The sequence below is a fragment of the Mustela lutreola genome, chromosome 4 (assembly GCF_030435805.1).
Source record: "Mustela lutreola isolate mMusLut2 chromosome 4, mMusLut2.pri, whole genome shotgun sequence".
NCBI lineage: Eukaryota > Metazoa > Chordata > Mammalia > Carnivora > Mustelidae > Mustela > Mustela lutreola.
Genome location: NC_081293.1, coordinates 129,451,716 through 129,475,816, shown reverse-complemented (window position 1 = coordinate 129,475,816; position 24,101 = coordinate 129,451,716). Strand labels below are relative to the sequence as shown.

The 24,101-nt window shown below is 37.5% G+C and overlaps 1 protein-coding gene across 5 annotated transcripts in view; it reads right to left on the bottom strand.

Moving 5' to 3' along the window:
• The window catches only part of CDK14 (cyclin dependent kinase 14), a 732,611-nt gene that overhangs the window by 312,239 nt on the left and 396,271 nt on the right, over positions 1-24,101 (bottom strand). For all 5 annotated transcript variants that reach the window (XM_059171073.1, XM_059171070.1, XM_059171071.1 and 2 more), the window contains one exon: positions 22,361-22,455. In XM_059171073.1, the coding sequence (XP_059027056.1) occupies positions 22,361-22,455 (95 nt within the window). The remainder of the gene's footprint in view (positions 1-22,360; positions 22,456-24,101) is intronic.

The following is a 24,101-nucleotide window of genomic DNA, read 5'->3' as shown; positions in this document are numbered from 1 at the left end:
AGCCTCCACAGCCTTTGCTTCTGTTTCATTTACTTTTCCATTCTGACAGTGAGAGGAGAGTCAGAATATTCAAGGCCGGTATAATCTTTTGTATCATTAAAAAGACACTACTTCACAAGAGCAAGAATACGAGAAGGGTCCACAAGATAAAAAGACTAATTCTGAATTTCTTTATTCTTAAGAGATAGGCTTACTTTATGTTTAAACACCAAGGGTCAGGTATAATTTCATTTTTAAATTCATGAAAACTTGATTTTACAAAACAAAAAAAATTAAGTGGGGACACGATTAAAAAACAAAAGATGGGATAGGTTAACAACTAGTTGATAAACATGTGCAAATTGAAAGCATAAAAATATAGAGCCCTCCCCTTCTCTGACTGTTGATTATTTATGAAGATCCCTAGCCCTCATCCCAGTTTGATTCTAGACACTCCTCTCTCTCCCAGGCAATTCCTTTAAATAGTACTCTAACCGGCAAGAGATCACATTAAAAAGACTGCAAATTTCGAAGAACAAGAGCAATTATTTCCACTCTTTGGTGGTAGTGTGGGCGGTCCCCAGACTAATGGCCACAACAGTAACTGTCAGTGTGACCAAAGAAACAATTGTGGGAGATGTTTACTTGTGAGGCTGACTCCGTTACTAGCTAATGTCACCTTCATCACCATCATCCCGTGTCTGGAACACACCAAAGGCATTCCAACGAAAACCATGCTTAAAGGGTAGCTGTGAAATTTGGTAGAGTTCACGATCATTTTAGTTTTTAATCTATTTCACCTGAAGCTCATTAAAGTCATGTAATACATTGGGGAAAAGTTGCTGCTAGAGGCAATTGAAGAAAACTTATAGAAGTTGAGTCCTCCTTTCTTCTACAGCAATCAATGCCATTCTCCTCTAGCTATAATCTCTGTTTTAATCAGCTTACATTGCTGTAAGAATTAATACATCAAATTACCGAGCAGTTAGTTTCAAACTGCTCTGATATGAAGTCCAAAGGTTTAAATTGACTTTGAAATTGCATTTTCCCATTAAACTTTATAGTACTAATCTATTTCATTCCCAAACATAATTAATGAAATTTTAATGTTGTTAGTTACAATGTGGGAGCATCATTCATTAGTGAAAAAAAATATATAAAGATGCATTATCAACTTTACCTTTAAAACAAAATCACAGCCATTTAAGATGCTTTATTGAGGAAGTGTGTACCTACTATATACCAAAGGGGCCTGTTTTTAAAACCGTGGTTAAAAAATAAAACTGTCGGGGCGCCTGGGTGGCTCAGTGGGTTAAGCCGCTGCCTTCGGCTCAGGTCATGATCTCGGGGTCCTGGGATCGAGTCCCGCATCGGGCTCTCTCCTCAGCAGGGAGCCTGCTTCCTCCTCTCTCTCTCTGCCTGCCTCTCTGCCTACTTGTGATCTCTCTCTGTTAAATAAATAAATAAATCTTTAAAAAAAAAAATAAAAAATAAAACTGTCAGTATTCTATCAAATGTTACTTATTTAGCCTTTATGCTAATACACTGAAATCCCTTATCTTTAATGGCAAAGACAAGACATTTATGAACAAGTACAAAAGTGCTATCTCTTCGCCCTGAAGTAGAAATTCTAATTATTACTGGGTTACTTTGCCTCAAGTTGCATCATGGGACATGGTAGGACAATAGCGATAATATGGTCTTTCAATCTATTCCATCATCACATGAAGATAAATTCTCAGGTGGAATACTCTCACATATTCAACTGTTCCTGCACAGAATTATGTTACAGATTACAAAGCCTGTTTCTGGGTTATTTCATTTCTACCTGGTTTTAAGCCACTTAGGAAATATTTGAAATTCTGCCCAGTAAACCACACATACTCCCTGGGGAGGACAGGGATGGCTAACACACATGCTGCTTTATACGACACAAAAATCCTCCCATAGCTATCACAGCACTGCAGCTCATTCCTAATTAAGTCAGGCATTTTTAAAATCATATAATGTGTTCTCCTTCTCCTTTCTGGTCATAATAAACCTATAGGTGACTTTGTTATCCCATAATTCTGCCTAATTGGTTTCAGCTGTCATTTCTGAATCCAAAACTCATGGGCAGCCTGGGGCTGGTGAATGGAACAGGAAGCATTTCCAACCACATTCCCATCATGTAAAACCAGCAACCTGAAAGACCTTTTCCTTTAAACAAAAAACTTACTCTTTGGCTTCTGGCAATGACAGTATGGGTAGACAGACTATACGGCTTTACCCAGGCAGCAAGACTGTTGCGAGCCATTCTCCTCTGATAAAAAGAATGCAGACATTCATGCTCTAACAGTTTGTGTCTGAAGTAGTTTCAATAATTTACAGGCTTACCCATAAACAGAATACATAGCTCTATCCATACCTCCATATCTACAATTTATTTAGTTTATAAAACTTCCAAGAGGTATCCATTATTTTCCTTTTTAAAATTCAGAGCATAAATTTGGGAAGTTTCAAGAAACTTGGGGGGAATCTTACAGAAGAAGAACATTATGGTTGGTTCTATAGAGACATATGTTATTCCTGCATCGGAAGAACGTGTAAAACGTTTTCTCTCGAAACAGCGAAGGAAAGAGCTCCCCACTATGATTTATATGTCCTCGGGGAAACCATTCACAAGCCTAAACCATATAATAAATTTTAATGGAGTCAAATAGCCACTTTAAAAAGATGTTCATATTATTTTGAAGCCAGTTTGATTTTTAAAAGGAAAAATAAAAAGCCAATGGGTATAAAGATTGGAATGCTCTGATCATCCAACATCCTCAAAAATTTGGAGAAAGAAAAAAAGGTTAACAAAGTGGGCCACATAAATGTCTTTGGAGTCAAAGCAGGAGATAAAGGAGAAAAGAAAATGACTGAGGAAGTTTTCAGGAATATCTTAACTCTGAAAACACCTTCCGGAGCCACCCTGGTAGAAAGGGAGATCCTGAAATTACAAGAGAAGAGCAACATGAGGGGAAAAAGAAACAGAACTAAAATGAAGAGAGGAGAGAAAGAGGGCAATAAAGAAGGAAAGGAAGGTAGAAGCATCAAAGGGGCCAGTCTGCGATCACTTTAGCCAGCTGCAATGCAAAACAGAGGAGATTTCTTTTTATAATACTTGTCCTAAGGGGTCAGAGTAACACCCACCTAGCGAATGATCATGTGTAGCTCAGGAAACTTTTTAAATTATACTGTAATGAGCTTCAGGTCCATGTTTTTCCAATTTTGAAAACAGTAACTCTGGAAACACATATTCCAATGAAAAGAGTAAACAAATAAACTTTGTTAAATTGTCACCTTTGTTGGCATAACAAATGAAAATCAAAATATACTTTCACAATGTTAGAATGGGTCAAGTATTGTAAAATGTATAAAAATGAATAAAAACTATTCCTACTTGGGAGATCAGTGACGGCTTTGAGGAAAGTAAGACTGAGAGTCAAATGTGAACAATACCCTTCTTCCTCTTACTTAAAATGACACATTTATAACCTTGTTCCTATCACTTGATCCAGTAGTAAAAATATTAGGAGATTTTCTCCCCCAAGGAAATAAGTAGGATATATCGGAAGTCATGCTATTAAGATTTTATAATACAAAACAGTTTGGAGCTTTTAATTGTGGCTATAAATATCTGAGTATTTATGGGGCAAGGGTTGTGGGCTGTAGAAAAGAGGGACACATAAAAGGGACACATAAAAAAACTCTTGAATTAGGGAAATGATCTTAAAAATAAATTTATATTACATAAGTAAAGCTCATTTAAGTTTTCCTGGCTGGTGGAAAAACATAAAGTATAAAAAGACAAAGCTTTCAGAAAAAGTCCTGGCCAAATGGCAATGCCTGATGAAAAAGGTAATTTACATTGCTACTCTTGAGGCACAGCTGAAGCAGCGGCACATCTGTATCCTTATGTAATTAGTAAGCATAACTGTAATTATCTCAGTATAGTGCAGAAAGGGGCAAAGTAATTTAGATTTCTCATTCAGTCAAGACAAGGGTCACACCAGCATTATTTTTTTAAATACAAGCTTTTACCTGCAGAGTACAGTGCTCTGAGATATAAGAAACGGAAGTACTAGCAGTAAAATATATTGTTAAAAATCCAGAAAACTGTAAAAGTTTCGTTTCAAGTAGCTCTTTTAACAGCAAAGAATAAGAAGACCTAAGATCACTGGGGTAGGTGGGTGTGGAATACCAAATTCATGAATTCTTGTACTCTGAGCATTGCCAAAAGTTAAAATAGAGTAGAAATTCTAAAGTATTGCTTTTTTAGGATCTACAGCCAAAAGTCAAATTGCTGATTTACCCATCATAAAAAATTTTGTTAAAGATCTAATTTTTTTTTCATCTTTCTTGTTACTGGCTTTGCTCAATATATGAACAAAGAAAATGTGCTAATTTCTTACTATGCATGGTACAAAATTAAAGATACCCTAAAAAAGAACTGTTACGTTTTTTTCTCAACCACTAGACACTTGCAAACTTGCCAAGATAATAACTTTCCCAGGAGCTTGACATATTTGGCAGATAGAATTGATGTTTTGAATATGAATCTAGAAAACTTCAAGGAATGAAGACCAACATTATTGCTCCTCATGATATGTCTTAAGCTTTTATGCCAAAATCTAGCTATGTATTCAGTGAATCAGAGCTAAAAATATCTTTTCATTCTCTTGACTTAGTGCAGTTTGCCATAAAAGGGTTACTGGAAAAAAATTTCAAGAGAAAGAATAAAATCTCACCAAGTCTGTCCAGGATGAATTCAGGTAGGGCTTTCCTGGTGTTGTGGTTGAAAATACCATTTGAAAGGCAGTTTTAGCAAAATGTAAAAGAAGATAATGGTGCTCGAATTTGAAAGAGTTACCAAAAAAATTTAGAAAATTGTACTGGAAAATTTTTGCACAGAATACCTGAATATTTACTTCCAAATAAATCAGTAAGCCTGGCATGTAATTATCAAACTCAATATATGAAGTTAGTTTTAATACTTTCTATAAAAAAAAAAAAAATAGCAGAAACAACAGGTGACATGGAAGGTGACCTCATCTGTCCTTGATCCTTGACACTATTTATGATATAAAAGGATGTGGTAAGCAAGCTGATTTAATGTCCTCACTACTAAAACATGCAGTTTTTAAATGTCAAAAAGCCAGAACCAAGTGTTCAATAAAATCTCTTAAAATCATCACTTGTTTTATTAAGAATTCTAAATTTATCCAAGGTTTAAAATGGTATCAAAGAAAAGCATGAGATTTTTATATTAAAACAAAGGGCACATGAATTTTAAAATGTGGATAAACACTGCTACATAGCTACAATTAGTGATTCCAAAACAATGGGGGCACTACCTTCTGTGAGTTTTTGAAAATCATTAAAAAAAGGGCATGTGGGGTTGAGTGGATTGAGTGGGTTGAGTCTCTGCCTTAGGCTCAGGTCATGATCTCAGGGTCCTCGGGATCCAGCCCCTGCATCAGGCTTTCTGCTCAGCAGGGAGTCTGCTTCCCCACCCCTCTCTGCCTGCCTTTCTGTCTACTTGTGATCTCTCTCTCTGTGTCAAATAAATAAATAAATAAAATTTTGGAAAAAAAAAAAAAGAAAATGTTAAGAAATAGCATATGTAGCATATGAGTATAGTATACATATAAATAAACATACATACATAAACACACACAACATGCATCTGAGTATGAAAAAAGTCTTAAAATATAACACATGGTAGTATCTGCTTTCACTGCGGTGGGTGGATACTAAGTAACTTACGTATCAGGACAGGCCAGGTTATATAAGCTGTGATAACAAATAACTTTTTCTCACAATTTATTGGCCAAAGACATTCATATCATCAGACTAAGTTCAAAATGGAAAGGAGGTAAGATCTTCCTGCAGTCCTGGGATCTGAATATTAAGAATAACAATAGTCTGCATTAGGTAAATAATAGTCCCATTTTCCCACTGATAATATAGTAAGACTATTAAATACATACATGTATATGTATTTGCATTGACTTTTTAAAAATCTTAATTCCAGTAGAGTTAACATACAGTGTTACATTAGTTTCAGGTATAAAATATAGTGAATTCAACATTCCTATACACCATCCAGTGCTCATCACTGCACTCCTGTCAAGGATTTAGTAACTTCAGGGCATGCTACAATTTCATGAACTTACTCAGTTATTGCTCGTCTAAAGTTAATTTTTCTAGAAGTTCCTGCTGTACTGTTTTTTTGTTTTGTTTTTTTGCCCCCTTTGAACTGTGAACATCTAATGGTTTTCTGGTATATACCAGAGTATACTTGGATACTTAAGTCAGAACCCCATATTCTAATTGTAATTCCCTAAAAGAGAACAAATCCCTGTTAAATTACAGGGTTAAATTATGTGTTTAAATTAATCTTTATGTTGGTTTTTCCAGATGGAGTTTGGGGGTATGATATGCTTATTATCTAAAAGAAGAAAAAAGTGTTTATTAGGTAGGTGGAAGGAAGGATAAGGAAGCAGCATTAGACAAATGAGAGGAAGTGAAGTGCCTTCAGGCCAATCGAGCCTTGAGTAACCTGGCAACACAGCCACCCTGCCCTGGGCAGAAACAACCAGGTCTTTATATCCAAATCACATAGTCACCAGATCCAGGATGCTTGTCTCTGCAGATTCTGGAGCTGCTGACAGGGGGAAGCATTCCGGTGACTATTTCCTATAGCAAGGAAGCAAGTCCTCCTTTTGAAAGAGGCTACAGACCCCATGTCTCTGAGTCTGTCACACTCTGTGTCTTAAAGAAAACCTTAAAAAAAACTACTACATTTGTGTCACACCCACCCCACGCCCCCCCTCCACACGTCTGATGCACCTTCTCTATGGAAATAATCGTATCAATTTGTCAAAGATTTCTAGGACTCCCACTGTAATTTTACTATGAGATAAACCAAAAGAGAATCCAGCCCCTGCCCTCAGAGAGACTAGATGCACATTCATCTTACCAGATGTCATGAAGACAAACAAGAATGATTATGTTGCCCTTTTCCACCCTTTACAAGATGTAACCCAGTTCATGGTATTTTTACTCAGGGAAAATCTGATTACCAAAAAAACACAATCCTTAGTTTTTTCTTTTCTTCTAATAAATAATCTGTTACTAATCCTCTCTCGCCATGCCTCTTTTCCCCCAGCATTGCTGACTTTCTATCTTATTTTTAGAATTAGATACCTTCCCTTACCATTATTTCCTAAATTCTACTAGAGACTACTCAACATTTTATTGTTCCTTGATGCTTTTAACTTCTTCATCCAAGTAAAAAGGGTAGAGAAATAGAAGGAGGAAAAAAGAGAACTAATTCAATCTTCCAAATGTCCCTGTGAAGGCTCAAGTGGAAGCTAATAGCTGAGATCCAAAGCTTTAAAACACAGATCACATCATCAAGAGAAAAGGAAAAACCTAGAAGATGGAAAATTCTTACTTAGCAAATAGCTGCCACGAAAAATTAATTTCTCAGTTTCTGAATGAGCATCTTTTGGGGATTTCTAACTGGACTCATACCTGCCAGTGAGAAAAAAAAGCAAATTACTCCCTTGAAGCTAGATGTTAACGAGAACCACTAAAATATTCATTTTCTAAAAAGGAGGTCTCTAACTACACACAGCAATCAAAAACATAAAGAACCTGGCTAAATAAGCAATTGATATACTTTTTTTATTTTAAGATTTTATTTATTTGACAGAGAGAGAGATCACAAGTAGGCAGAGAGGCAGGCAGAGAGGGAGGGAGAAACAGACTCCCCACTGAGCAGAGAGACCAATGCGGGGCTTGATCCCAGGAACCCAAGATCATGATCTCAGCAGAGGCTTAACCCACTGAGCCACCCAGGTGCCCTGCAATTATTATACTCTTAATACTTTTTTAAGGGTGGGGAGGGGCAGAAAAGGAGGGAAACAGAGAATCTCAAGCAGGCTCCACACGCAGAGTAGAGCCCGACGCAGGGCTGGATTTCAGAACCCTGAGATCATGACCTGAGCCAAAACCAAGAGTCAGACGCTTAACTGACTGAAACACCCAGGAGCTGCATATGTTCTTAATAATTAAATTTAAAAATCAGAACCCTTCTCGCTATTATCTATTTTCTCATACAAATACTTACACTATAAAAATGTTCTTAGTGGTTTTAAAATAGTATGAAATGTATAAATGTATACTTACACAGTGTATCAACATCCATGATCATCGTAACAAATTATAACAAAAAATGAACAAACAAAATAACTAACCTACCATCTATCAAGCAAAAATATTTTCCATCAAAACAGGACATCTCAAAAATGGCACACTCACACTTTAGACACTGTCCATGTGCCTAAAATTTCACTGATGGGACAGTAATCTAATAACAGTTAATATAAATATCTTCCCTCCCACTAGCCTTGTCACATTTGATGAACTCTGACAACTGATAAATAGCGAAGATTTATATGCTTTACAACCATCAATGTGAAAGAAATTATCTAATTACACAGTAGTTTACACAATGACAGGCTTGTGCATTTGTTCATATTTAAGCTTAATAAGAATTGATAAGATTCCAAGGTAAAGATGGAAAACTGAACAGATACATCTATTTCGCACCCTCTTGAATCCCATACCAAATTTTAGAAGCTCTAAAACAGATGGTAGCACATTTAGCACAGCAAAACACAAACAAACAAACAAACAGATTATTTATGAACCTGCAGAGGGGAAAGCCTAGAAGCGGCCATATTTAAAAAAAGAACAACCAAGAGGTTCAGGATTGGTGACATAGGATATGGGAATGAACGGGTCTGGATGTGGCAGTCTAGAGCGTGAGAGAGTGGTTGGTTGAAAGTCTTTTTAGTAGTTATTTAATCTTTAGATCTTCCTGTTTCCCGCTCCACTTACATATATAAGTGCCCCAGTCTCAAACCTAGAGTGGGTAAAACAGGGCATCTGACTAGAACGCTCAACCAGTTAGGAACAGGGATACCATCCTGAAACAGGATACTTACAGGGGGTCCTATACCCAATTCTGTGTCCAGAACAAGGCAGCTTAGCCTCTATCCTCCAGGCAGGAGTTCAGAAGAACCTTCACTGGGAATCTTTAGGCATTGCAGGGAAAGATGGGTACCAGTATCAAGGATTTCTCAGCAAAATGGCTTGGTTGGTCCCTACAGTGAACGAATGGTGGGCCAGCTGCACACATTTTGAGGCCCTCATCTCTAAGTAGTACCACAAGCCAAGAATCTGCAGATACTGAACCAACACTTCGAGTATTTCAGCCAGAGACCAGAACAAACTAAAAGAAAAACAGTAACAGCTTGGTAGAAACAGAAAATACTGTTAGGAAAACTTTAAAAAAGACTATTATTAATATTTCAGGAGGTAAGAAAAGATACTGCAACCTTGAAACAAGATAAAGGTATTATAAAATGGAATATTCTGAGAACAAAAAGGTATCTCAGAAATAATATTAAAATGTAAAACCCTCAACATCAGAGGAGAAACAACCAAATTGAGAAAATGTCCCTTAAGGCTGGGACTAAAGGAAAAATAATTAGAAAAATAGGAAAGAAAAGACAAGAAGGGGTGCCTGGGTGGCTCAGTCATCAAGCATCTGCCTTTGGCTCCGATCGTGATCCCAGAGTCCTTGGATCGAGCCCCACATCCGGCTCCTTGCTTAGCAGGAGCCTGCTTCTCCCTCTCCCACTCCCCCTACTTGTGTTCCCTTCCTCACTGTCTCTCTCTCTGTATCAAATAAATAAATCAAATCTCAAAAAAAAAAAAAAAATTAGAAAAGCAATACAGGAGGATCTACATTTAAATAATAAAAGATCCAAAGAAAAACAAGACAACAAAGGAAGGAAATCATAACAAAATAATGTAAGATCATTTCTTTTTATTTTTTTTTTTAAGATTTTATTTATTTGACAGAGAGAGAGTGAGAAAGAGAGTGTGAGCACACAAGCAGGGGAAGCAGCAGGCAGAGGGTGAAGGAGAAGCAGGCTGCCCACTGAGCAGAGAGCCCAATGTGGGGCTCGATCCCAGGACCCTGAGATTACGAACTGAGCCAAAGGCAGATGCTTAACTGACTGAGCCACCCAGGTGCCCCAAGATCATTTCTTGAAACAGAAGGACATATGTGCACTAACAAATGCTCAACATGCTTAGGTGGGAGGGAAATTCAAAGAATGAAATAAGAAACCATCAAACATTGTAATAAAAATGACAGACAAAAAGTATTGCTGAGGGTATGGAAAACTGGAACCCCCAAATCCTGCTGGTTAGATGGTAAAAGGGAGCATCCACTTTGAAAAACAGTTTGACAGTCTTTCAAACACTTAAAGATAGAGTCATTGGATGACTGATGTGGTACATCCATCTACACTGTGGAGTATTATTAAAACAAAACAAAAAAAAGTACTGCTACAACACATGATGCAAGGGGAAAGAAGCCTGTCACACAAAAATCATCACAGAGTGATGATTCCATTTATAAGGAATGTCCAGGAAAACCACAGAGACATAAAGTACATTAGTGTTCCCCAGGGATTGAAAAAGGTAGAGAATTCAAAGTGACTGCTAATGGGTAGGGGGCTTCTGGTTAGAGCAACTTAATTTTCTAAAATTAGATAGTAATGATGGTTCCAAAAATTCTGTGAATATACTAAAAATAACTGAAGTAGATACTTGAAGTAGAAAGTAGGATTCTGTTATGGGAATTGCATTGTGATTAAACTGTTAAAAAGAAGAAGAAGAATGTAAAGACAGGAGTGTCCAGATTGAAAAGGTACAAATGAAAATAAATCTGACATTTTTTGCTTCATCATGAAACTTCAGAAGACTAGAAATAAAGAAAGCTATTTTAACAGAGACAATGGAAACTAGACAACAATGGAATAATCCTATTGAAATTCTAACAAAATTATTTCCAACCAGGAATTCTGTGTCTAGTCAAAATGTCAATCAAGCATGAGCACAGAATAAAGATATTTTCAGAAATGGACATCTCAAAAAACAAACAAACAAACAAACAAAAAACAAAACCCAGGGGCGCCTGGGTGGCTCAGAGGGTTAAAGCCTCTGCCTTCAGCTCAGGGCATGATCCCAGGGTCCTGGAATCGAGCCCCGCATCGGGCTCTCTGCTCGGTGAGGAGCCTGCTTCCCCCTCTCTCTCTGCCTGCCTCTCTGCCTACTTGTCATCGCCGTCTGTCAAGTAAATAAATAAAATCTTTTTTTAAAATCCCAGGAAGATACTAGAAACTGTGTTCCCCCAAAATAAAATAACATGAGATGGAGGAATAAAAAGCTTCACCCCAGGAGAGAGCAGAAGGGCATTACAGGAAGTCAGTAAAGGGAGATGCACCAGGCAGAGGTCTGAGAAGGCCTTAAATCAATGGTAGAAATGAAAAATGGAAAATTATTATTAATTTCAGGGAAACCAAAAGTTGAACTGAAGAGGAAAGTGATCACAGTATACTACGTGCCTCAGCTACAAACAAGATTTATATGACCTAATAATGTAAAAAATGAATTTCTGATCTAATTAAAATTACATACACCTACAATGAAAGGAAGAGAGAACGGAGGACAGCAGGATAGGAGGCGTTCACCTGTTAAAAATTTCAAAATAATGAGAAACTAAAAACAACCCTACTAAATTCATGTTTTCCACTGCAGGAGTCAATGGATGCTGCCAAAAGGTGACAAAAGGTGGTAATAAAGAAAGTCTTGTTAGATTTTCAGAGGAAAATCCAAAAGAATCATCTAAAAGACTGAAAAAGTAAAAAACTGTTTTTCACAGCAAACCATGAAACTACTCGACTCTTTATATGCATATGATACATAACTCAAATAAATACAACAATCATATCAATAAGAATGAATGATTTAAAACTGGAGCCGGTCTAACATCCCTTTACCAAAGCACAAAACACGTATTAGATTAAAACATTATATGAAATTAATTGAATTGTTCCTAAAATGCACGAAATAGTAACAGCAACTAACAACAATAAAAGGAAAGAAAATCCATTATATTGCAACGTATTTATCAAGTTAGTGATTCTGAAAACTGGTGAGAAGTTGCAGACAACCCATTTTGTATGACAAATAATGATGCATACTTTCTTTCTCACTTAGAGATAAGTCTGCTAATGATTTTTTTTCTTCAATTACTTCATGGGCTAATCAAACATAATGCGAACATAATTGGAATTATTGATGCTCTTCTCCTGATCTTGGGTACTTTCATCAGACAGCACCAAGTTGATCATTGTCAGTCTTATTACATTCAATGCATCACTCTATGACCTCCACCTATCCCATGAAACATGCTCAGATTTCCCAAGATTACTGTTTTCTTAAGATGTATGGAAATAATTCCCGTGGGGGGAAAAATATCCAAAGAATATGCAAAGTATGTGCTTTCCTTTCTACGGGAATTCTTCTTTTATTTCTGTTCTTACCTTCCCTATGATCTGCTTCTACCAATAAAGTCTTCTTCAGTGTGCTTTCTTCAAATATCACCCATTATTCCAGTTTCCCCATTAGATGCCTATAGCTTAAGTGATGAAATTCAAAATTAAAGAAAAACAATTAAAAAATTAAAAAGCCCATAGAGAGAGAGTGTGTTCTCATTAAAGCAGTCTAGATGAGACTCAAAACTGTGTTTTTGTGGATAATCAGGGGTTTACTATAGCAACAGTTGGAGACCGGATACACTTCTATCCTAAATCATGCAAATTAAAATGCTGAACTATGATTAGGACTTCCTAATAAGGGGGCAACTACATGAAATAAAACTAGGACACAGAGAAGATAGGTATGAGGTAAACAGAAAAAATAAACTAAAATCCCAGCACCCAAAATAGTAAGTGAACAAATACAGTGGAAATGACTAAAAGAGACCGGGTTTCCTTGTTGGATGAGAAGCCATTCGGGTAAAGGACAGAAATGAAATTAATTGACTTTGTCCTACCAATTAGACAAAATGAGAAGTTTATAACAGAGCACTGATTGAAAGCAAGCTTGCTTCTCTTTAGTCTCTCCTTATGCTTCAGAATTCTATTTACGCCTCCTGCACATTCAGTCATCCACAATGCTTACATCTGTTCATGTTTGGTACTCGGATCTGAATGACAGCCCAGCCCCCTTCAGAATATAGGATCACACTATGACACTGCATAACTAGTTCTCCATACATGAAACAAAAACATTCTTGAAGTTCTTCCATAAAGAAATTTTTGCAGGAGTCAAACTGGATTGTTTTCACTTAAACACAATTGTTTTTTAGCTCCATGCATTGCACAGGAAGATCTGTGACAGCTTATAACCCAAATGGCACATGGACACTATCTAGCCTAAGATCACGGTCCTCTGTAAGACTTCAAACCTCTTTAAAAGAAAGGATATATATTTGTATCTCTAGGGCTCAAAGATAATCCCTGGAAGACAGTTCCATATGTTGGAGGAGAAAAACAAATGAATGAATAAATGAATGAATGAATGAATGAATGAATCATTAATTGAATGACCATAACAAGTTGTGTTTCTGCTTCTAAAAGTCATGCCAAGTGAAATGAGCCCACCTAACAGTTGCAAAACCTTCATCTGCCCTTTACTATGCAAAGGTGGAGTCTCCTGGGTTCACACTGGACACAGGAAATGATACTATGCAGCCACTGGGAAAGGCATACAAGGAGTATCTGACATCTTGGCATGAATTTCCCCATCTGCAAAATGGAGGAAACTTCTACCAACTTCATGGTTTTGGTGGAGACAACATGAAATAACATACTAAGTTATGTATTTCAATCCCCTGCATAGAGTACAGGTCAGGAACCCACCCTACAGTATTTCTGATGTGGATCAACCTAGGTTCTACTTGAATACTTTAGTGATAAGATGCTCATTACACTTCATACACTGTATTTAATTTTTAAGTAACACAAAACATTTGAGTATCTTTCCCAGGATTAAGCCAAAATTAGCCTCCCCAGAACTCCCACACTTGGCTTTCTCATCCTGTCTGGAATACACACATTATCTTTTCTCTACTCTCTACTTTATCTAATCCTCCTGAATAAGTCACTGGTTCCATGTTATACCTGGTTCACAGACCTCTTGCCATCCTAGGTGCATCCTCTTGTTCGCTTCAGTTCTCTGAACCGGAGAAATTACTAGTCTTTTTCATGTGAAATTGACTTCATTTTGAAGTTAACTTTCCCCCACCCTGTTTTTCCTTATGAGCTTCGGCTTGCTTTTTTTTCTTTTCCTTAACCACATTGTTTTATTTGTCCCACAGCAATTCACCCTGTAGTTTCCACTCTTCATTTCAATCAGATTCTTTCTAGCCTTGATTCCAGCACCCCAAGTGTTAATTACAGCTCCCAGCTATAACACACACAAATAGGCCAACCACATCATCACCATGGCTTCATCTAAGTCATTAATAAAAATATCAAACAGGACAAGGTCAAAGACAATGCCCTCCAGCATACCCTGATAAACTTTTGTCCATCCTGATGTCAATTCATTAATCAATATACTTTGGGTGAAGTTGTTCATCCAACAATAAACTGAAGGAATAATAATCTTATGACAACTGGATTTCAATTTTATTCTAAGAAATGTCATAAGAGTCCCTGTCATAAGCTTTGCTGAAATCCAGAACCAACGTTGTTACTTACTAAAAGGGAATGAAGATTAGGAGACTTCAATGTCCAAAGATCTAGTTTTGAATTTCACTAACATTCTATCATGTGTTTGTCTATAGACCCAGGTTTGTTTCCCACCACCTTTATTTAAAAACCAGGATTTCTTCTGCTCACCTTCCTTCTTGATTTTTTAAAGATTACAAACAATAGTTCTATGAATATACCACGGGCAATTCTTTTCACATTTCAGATGTCATTTACCTGGGACTATACAAATGAACTCATTCCAGCAGGTATTCTTAAGTGTTTTTGGGGAAAGGGGATTGGGAAGGGCAGGGAGCTGAGCAAAGCGTGTTCTAAATCTGACTATATTCCTTGTGTTGTGAAAATCCCCTGCTTGATGCATTTTGGTGGAAGGCAAGGCCCCGCTGCTGTTGCAAAAGCCAAAAGCCCCTCTCTCAGGGGTCTGCGCGGGGGTCTGCGCAGTCAAACCATGGGCACACGCCTAGTGTCACCTCGCACACGGGACCAACCCTAACTCTACAGTAGGAGCTAAAACAACCCGAAGAAGCAGGGAGAAATGTGGACACTATTCTGACTTCAAGAGCAGAGATAATAACCTCCAGTCACTGGGGCAGTCGGGACAGTGAGGAAAGGGACAGTATCTGGAGCCGACACTCCTGGTGGCAGCGGGGTGCTTCATGGCCGGTTCTGTGGCATGATTTCGGCTCTGGTCTGCTTATTCAGCTTTACACCGTTCCTGCGGTTTTTAAATTCTTCCCAGCAGGTCTGTCAGCCACATGATAGCCTCTCAGTAAACCTGTCTGTTTAATTCAGCCAAAGAGAATTTCTGCTGCTGGCCAGAGAGAACTCTGACTGGTACGTTTAGTTGGAGTGGCGAAGCCCCTTGAGCCCTCCGGCCCAGCGAGGTGGTTTCCAATGGGCCCGTTGTCTGAGGCCTGCCCTAACCGCTGTGCAGGCAGATCTGCTCTGCAGCTGCCACTTGGAAGAATATTTGCTCTGAGAGAAAAAAAAAAAATAAAGACTGTCAATGGAAACTAAAGATGGAATGCAGATGAATAGATAAAGAAAGAGAAAAAAAAATTTGAAACGTGACTGAGCAGTTTCGCTTTCTCTCAGTTATTTGCCTTTAGTGAGGACACTATTATAATCTCTTGTTCTTCTTGCTTCAAATTTCACTCACTCACCCCCATAAAACATTTTTGCTAAGCACCTACTATGTGCCAGCCACTCTGCCGGGCACTGGAGAGGCAGCTGCTTGGCTCTTGCTCTCAGTATCAGATGCAACAGTTTCTTTCTTACTAGTGTTTTCTTTTCAGTATCCTTCGTTGATAGTTCCTCATCACCAGGACCCTTGATGGTGGAATGCCCCAGTGGTCAGGCCATAAAATTCCCTTCCATTTTTGGTGTTCATTGACTCTTTACACTGTGTTCCAGGTCCTCTGTTCCCTTCCATGTCCTCTACGGCCTCTCCCTCACCACATGGCCTCTTTAGCAAGTTAACCAGAATTCTAACACAGCCAGTCAGGATGCTCAAGAGTGCAAAAAAGCAGCAGTCAGGACCACAACTGGCAGTGTCACTTCCACCATGGTGCTCTACTGGCTGGAGCAACCACAAGCCCAGCCTAGATGAAGGGGTGATTATACAAAGTCATGGCTCATTTAGGGCCACCAATGTAACAACTGCCACCCTTGGTGATCCCAAACAATCCCCTTGTCAAATAACATCTATAACCCAGACAACTTCCAAATGTCTACCCTGGATCTCTTTCCTAAATTCTAGACTCACGCATCCAATTGCCTTCTGACACGTCCATTTGCACATACACTGCGCATGTCAACTTTAACCCAATTAAACCTGAGTCACATCTTCCCCACTCTGCTCCTCCCACAGCCTGACCCATCTTCCCTCACAGCAGCTCCACCACCACAGTCACTTAAGTCCACATCCTTGGGGTCATCCCTGACTCCTCATCATCTCTCAAATCCCACAACAAATACTATCAGCTCAGTCTTGAAAATACATCCTGAATCCAACTACATGCCTCATATATATGTGTGTTTTCTCCTTCACCTCCCTCAGATTTTTTACCTAAATACCTCTTACCTCCTCGGCGAGGTTGCCCCTGATCGCCCCCACTTACAGCTGTACATGCCTGCCCATGTGCACATGTATCTTATCTCACAGGAAGCAGAAAAATGTTCCATTGCCCCAGGAGGGTTTAATCTGGAAACCAGAATACTGATGGAGAGCTACAGTTTTTGAGAACAGATGTGGCTTAAAATCATGCAAATTAAAGCATTCCTCATAGATTCAGAAATCAAAATGTATGAGGCAGAGAAACCAAATAATGAGGTAAATTGTGTGGTAGGGAGAAAAAAAAGAACATAACTTTCAGCTGCCAGCCCCATATTTGAACATCACACACACCTCAGACCATCAGACAAAACTCTGAAGATGGGTCTTCATCCTAACACCAGCCTTCTATAGGGTGAGAGAGGATAATAAGGATCTTGGCACAGAAGTCAAGTCCTGGGGTCGAACCCCACATGAAGTTCCCTGCTCAGCAGGAGGCAGCTTCTTCCTTTGCCCCTCACTCTGCTCATGTTCTTCTTCTCAAATAAATAAGTAAAATCTTAAAAAAAAAAAAACAACAGTACTTATGTGAATTTTGGTAATTCATAAATCACTTTACATGATTTTTGGAGACATAGCTTTTTTCATATGTAATGCCGATTTTTTTTTTTTTTACATAATGTTGCACATTAATTTGACTATTTTACTAGTTTTCCCCACAGCAGAAGAAATAAAGGACTGCTCCAGTGAATATCATGCCTAGCTATAAGTTTGCTTTTTTTTCTTATACATAATAACTAAATGTGAAATAAAGAGTTCTGCTACACATACTGTGATCTCATATAATAAAAAGCATAACAGAATAATTATGTGCTTTAATGGTAATATATATTTATGTAATCACATGTACTATATTCTTATTGCCACTTACGGAATCTGTTTTAAATTTTTCAGCATGATGTTAAGTAGGTTAATGTGGCCCTTATTTGTCTTTGGCCGAAAAAGAAAAGAAAAAGAAAAAACACTAAAGTGCTTAACTTTCTATTTAAGTACAAAAAAAAACAAAAAACCTGTTAGCACTTTCACTATTTTCTATAGTATTTCTCTGCCAACACTTGAACCCAAGTAGGGAAAAGGGTAGCTCTAACAATGTCTTAAACCACGGGGAAACCAGATATACCTTTCAAGCTAATTGAAATTGGTTAAAAATGCTCCTTGACCTTGGACAACAATGACAGGAAGACAGTACTCAAAAGGGCTCTGGAAGCCTTGAGCAAACTGAGCAGCATGTTTTCCAGTGGGCCCCCAGTCCTGCAGCTCGTGGGTTGTATCTACATACTTTGACAGTGCATAAGAATCTAAATTGCAGACATTTTAGGAGCTTTCCACAGTACTTAAGAGACAGCCTATATTAGCAGTATCTTATTATCCACTGAAGGGTTTTATTTTTCTTTTTTTAAGATTTTTTTCAATTTATTTATTTGACAGATCACAAGTAGGCAGAGAGGCAGGCAGAGAGAGAGGAGGAAGCAGGCTCCCTGCTGAGCAGAGAGCCCGATGTGGGGCTGGATCCCAGAACCTGGGATCATGACCCAAGCTGAAGGCAGAGGCTTTAGCCCACTGAGCCATCCAGGCGCCCCCACTGAAGGGTTTTAATAATGACCTCCAAAGTCATTTCTACAAGTGCTCTTCCACAGCACTTATTTCATTATTCTGGGGTTCCCAAGGCTTTTGTGTAACCTAGAAGGTCATTCGTGGGAATAACACAAAGCAGCTGGGCTTCAGATTCTCTTTTAAAGCAAAGAACAGAAATATATTTATACAGTAGGTACACTATCATAAATAAGAATGTTACTGTATGTTAACTCTCAAAATTTAAATTAAAAAATAAATAAATAAAATGAATAAGACTATTTCACTTTGTGGAACTCAAATTACACATGATCCTTAAAAAAACCTTGAACACTTAACTAAAATCCAAAGAAAAAAATCCAATAGTACCTAGTGAATCTTAAGTTATTTTACTTTTCTTTCATATTTGGGGTTTCTTTTCTTATTTATTTATTTTTTAAGATTTTATTTATTTATTTGACAGGTAGAGATCACAAGTAGGCAAAGAGGCAGGCAGAAAGAGAAAGAGAAGAAAGCAGGCTCCCCAATGAGCAGAGCGCCCAAATGAGGCGGCTTGATCCTGGGACCCTGGGATCATGACCTGAGCCGAAGGCAGAGGGTTTAACCCACTGAGCCACCCAGGTGTCCCATAAAGCTACGGTTTCAATGGGCATGGTGTTTGGATTTTTCTTACACTTTTTATTTTATTTTACTGATTTTTAAAGATTTTATTTGAGAGAGAGAGAGACAGCAGGAACAGGGGAAGGGGCAGAGGCAGAGGGAGAAACAGACTCCCTGCTGAGCAGGGAATACAATGTGGGACTCAATTTCAAGACCTTGGGATCATGACCTGAGCTGAAGACAGATGCTTAGCCAACTGAGCTACCCAGGTGCCCTGGTCTTACACTTGTTTAGTTATATTCATTCCCCCCTTCCTCAAAAAAAGGGTACTATTAATTACATGGAATATAAAACCAACCTCTTTTAGAAAATAACTCTGATGTTAACAATTTTAAAATTTGGCAATATTATCACTAAGTTTAGAAAACTGCACATTAAAATGTTTGCTACTGATTTTAGGGCTTGCTAAATAACAAGGTCCTGTGTGTGTGTGTGTGTGTGTGTGTGTGTGTGTAAGTAGATCCCAGTGATATAAGGGACAATATTGTAATTTTAAGTTTACTTTTTTGGAAACTTTAAAAACATTTCATAATTAAAATAAAATCTTATGTGATAAGGCTTTTGACCAGTCCAAAAATTTATTTAAACAACAAATCCTGTATTCAGGATTTAACTGCATTCAGGATCTTAAGAGCAGAAAAAGGGAGGGTGGTGCAAAAAAAAAGAAGAAAATTTCCTTTTCCTCTTCTGACCAAAAGCTCAATCTAACTACAGTTGTAAAAACAAGCAGGAGATATAACATTATAATTGGGAATCAGAGTACGATGGGCCTGAGTCCATCATACTTGCTACAAGATCCTGGAAAAGCACCTAATCTCTCTAATACTTAGTTTTCTTTTCCTTTGTAAAGTGATATTCATAGTTCCAGGAGGCTCTTGAGAACATCAAAAATGATAATGAATGTAAAGACCCAAGCAGAGTGCTGAGCACAGCATTGTGGTCATCTTTGTCTTAAATATTCCTTTACCTCCTTTTCTCATCCATCACTCATCATCCCAAGCCCAGAGTGACCTCTGGTTTCCTATCCTATGTCCTTCCCCTAGATCTGCTCTAATTTCCAAGGCATTTCATGCTTTGAAATTATTACTGTCTTTCCATTGCTGTGAAATATACAAGAAAAGAGCCAAGTAATTTCCGCTAGATACTGTGAGGAAAGCAATCTGATTAATCCATCCAAAAATGCCGGAGCCTTAATCTTTCTTGAGATATCAGTAGATGTATAAACAAGCAATGAAAAGCAGTATAAAAGAATAAAAACGTTAGGAAATATTCTAAGGAGTATTTTCTATACTGGGCAATTGGCACATAGTCACATTAATGCTGCCAAGGAGTCTACACCTCCCCAGCTCTAACTGGGAAGATTCCTATAAGCTATTTCTATAGCCCCCACCCCAACTCTGATTTCAGAGATCCATTCAAAGATTTCACTTAAGCAAAACCCAAACAAACGTTAAGCTGTAGAGCTGAAGAACAGAACATGAAAAGACTAGAAAAAGACAAGAGTTAGACGGAAAAGAGGGAGGCAGGAACAATGGGGGAGGTGAGGAAATAAAGACAGAGTGGGGGACCCAAGGAAAGGCAAGGCAGGCCAGTTCTAAAGCACGAATGATGTCAGTTCACCTCATTCTCTGAGAACAAGTTAAGCTCTGTCTTAACTCCCCCAGAGAAGCAGGGAATAAAATGTTGCCAGAAAAGTACTGCAGAGGTCCACACTATTATGTGGCTGATTGACCTGGGATGGCTCCACAAGACTTGGAACCAGGGAAAATTGCACTCACACAAAGAAGAGTGATTGTTTAACAGTCAGTTTTAATCAGTTAGCAAATATCACAGGACATGTTTAAAAGTCAGTCTTAATCAATTAGCAAATATTTCAGGACAGTGAATTTCCTTCATGTGGCTGCTTCCACAGAATATAAAAATCATCAAATAATTCCAGCCTCACAAATATAGGTTTCTTTTAAGACCTGAAGGACATATTTTCATATTATTTCTGTTAGTTTCTCTATTCACGTTACTGATTTTAGAGGCCAAACTCTTTTTCTTCTTAGATTAACCATTTAATTTTGGAGGAGGGAATAAATACATTTTTGAAATCTTTTTTTCAAATCTTTTCTTCTACAAAACATAAAAGTTAAGTCAAGTATACTAAGAAAAATCTAGATTTAATTGCAATATTGCAAAATACCTACTGGAAAATATGAAGCAAAAATTCCAATTCTAAGTCAACTGAATACATTATTGACTCCAAAATCACCGATTAAACAAAAGAAATTATATTTGCATTGATGTGTGAATCTGCATCCATTCTTGGTAGCATGTAATATATTCAACTGCTCAGCTCTAGCTGTCCTTGTAGCCACATTACCATATTATTCAAATGTATCTATCATTTATATGTAAATAGAGAAGATAAATGGCTTCTTCATAAGACAACAATTTTCAAATGATAAACAGACACAGGCAGACATTAGCAAGATAAAAATGTTGCAAATATGCATTCTATTATATATTTTTAAAAAAACATGGAACCTATTTCAAATTTTTAAAAAAGTAGTGTGGTAATTACAAAATGGGATCCTAATACATTCACAATACCAACAGCTACTCTTCTCAATAAGTCTCCACCAATGTCATTTGTATCTTATAAATTACATGTTCTCAGATCCATCTGTGAAAATTGGGATGTTAATTATCATGGTTACATTTCATGATTCCACAGTTAAATGCTGAAGTGATGCTACATAAATACCATATGTTTTTCTAGGAGAAACGGAGAAAGATTAATTATGAGTTCAAGTCCAAGTCTTCTAGCAGTAATACTCTCAACACAATAAGATCATTACATTGTGTGCTATGCAAATTGGAAGTTTTAATTAATAGCTGAAACACGAACTGAGGGGGAAAACTATGAAGTCTAAATTGCAAGTATCAGGCTTTCCTCCACCCACCCAAAAAGAAAAAAAATCTTAGTAAGAATGCTTCTGAGAAAACCAAGTTGTAAGTCCAAAGGAGGGGCAGGGGGGAATTACCATCTGTGAAGTTCCTTTGATGCAGTGATCACTGTCATGTTTAATCCTATTTGATAAACCTAAAAATTATAGCATATCTGGTGACAAATAGGTTATTAAAAGATATTATATCTGATGAAAATTCAGTTTAACATTTTTCTGAATTTTTCAAAATTATACAAACTTACTAGATAATATACTTTGGTACAGCAACTTAAATAAGAAACTCTATCATAATACTACAAGACTTTTATTTATGTTTATAAAATCTGAATTCTTACTTTACTCACCACATATTCGAACACAAGTGTCAGCGTCTCCTTGGTGTGGATGATGTCATGAAGCAGCACTATGTTAGCATGTTTTAGTCCTTTTAACAGAGAAGCTGTAAAACAAAGTAGACAGACGATGGGTAATAATCAACTGATATGTTTCATTATCATTTTGTCAGATGAGATATCTATTTTTCCATTTTCCATTTTCCATTTTCCAATACCTATTCAGAATCAAGGGTAGTGAAACAGGGTTTTCATTTAGATGTCGTGCTCCCCCGGCCCCAACTATTTCACGTGTTATTTGCCGTTAACCTTTAGTTAGATTCCATTATGGTCAGAGGACCATATGCTTTCAATTGTTTTAAATTTATGAAGGTTTGTTTCATTACCCAGGATGTGGTTTATAATGGTATGCATACCATACTTATGGAAAATATATTCTGGTGCATTTGGGTGGAGAGTTCTATAAATGTCAGTTAGATTCTGCTGGTTGACAATGTCGCTGAGTTCCTCTCTGTACTTGCTGACTTTCTGAATAATGGTTCTAACAGGGACTAAGAGAGGGTTGTTGACATTCCCAACTGTAACTGGGGATTTGTCAACTTCATTTTAATTCTGCCAGCTTTTGCTTTGTGTCCTTTGCTTTGTGGGTGGTGTTTATTGTCTATACCTTTAGGATTCCTATGCTTTCTTTGTGAACTGGCTCCTGTATCAATATATATGTCTCTCTGTCTCTGATAATTTTCTTTGCTCTGAAGCCTGTTTTATGGGATATTAACATAACCACTCCAGCTTATTTTTAATGATGTATCTTTTTACATCTTCTTTTAGCCTACAAATGTCATTAGACTTGAATATGTAAGTTTCTTATAAGCAGCCTATCATTGGGTCATGTGCTTTTTAAATCCATTCTGTCAACCTCTGACATTTAACTGATATTTAGACCATTTACATCTAATGTAAATATGAATTTACTGGGTCAGCTAACATTTCAATCTATTTTTCCTTGGGCATCTTGTAACTTAGTCTTCATTTCTGATTTGATTTTGTCTTTTCTTCTATTTTTCCCCAGAGTTCAATTAACGGATTTCCTTTTTAATTTTGTGCATTTTTCGTCTTAGCCTTTGTATTACCACTTCAAGGTGGGCTTTTTAGGTTTCATACACCCAAGGGCCTGAAAGAAAATCTAATTTAGATTACAGTTTGCTGTGTACAATTTTCTTTAATTTTATAGTTGTTTTTTGAAAAGCATTTTAACAGCTGAAATGCATTTGTTTTATATTTTCTGAATTTTTAGAGCAGTTTTATATAGATGTGCTTGTTCTATTCTCATTTATTCAAGGGACTGCATTCTTAGTTTGAGAGCCCTCTCTTAAATCAGTTCTTCTCTCCTCTATGTAGGTATTATGGATGGTGCTGGTGGGAGAAAGGGAGAGAGTCTGGGGTGTTCTGTTTCTTTTTCATTTCTACAGGATCCTTATTTTTCCCCTATTCTTTCCTTTTCACTTTCACCGCCATCTTTAAGGGGTACCATCCCTTCACTATATAGCTATATATCTGAATCTCTCCCCAGTCAGCACTTTCCAATCCTATTCACTTTTTATCTTTTCTGTAGTCAGTACTGTGAACCTCATGGAGTCCCAGTTTTCCTTTTCTGGAGTGATTCTGTCTGCCTCATCTAAGTCCTCCATACCCCTCTACCCTTTCCACAGTCTCTTAAACCTGTCCGAAGCTCTTAAATTCCATTATTTCCCCC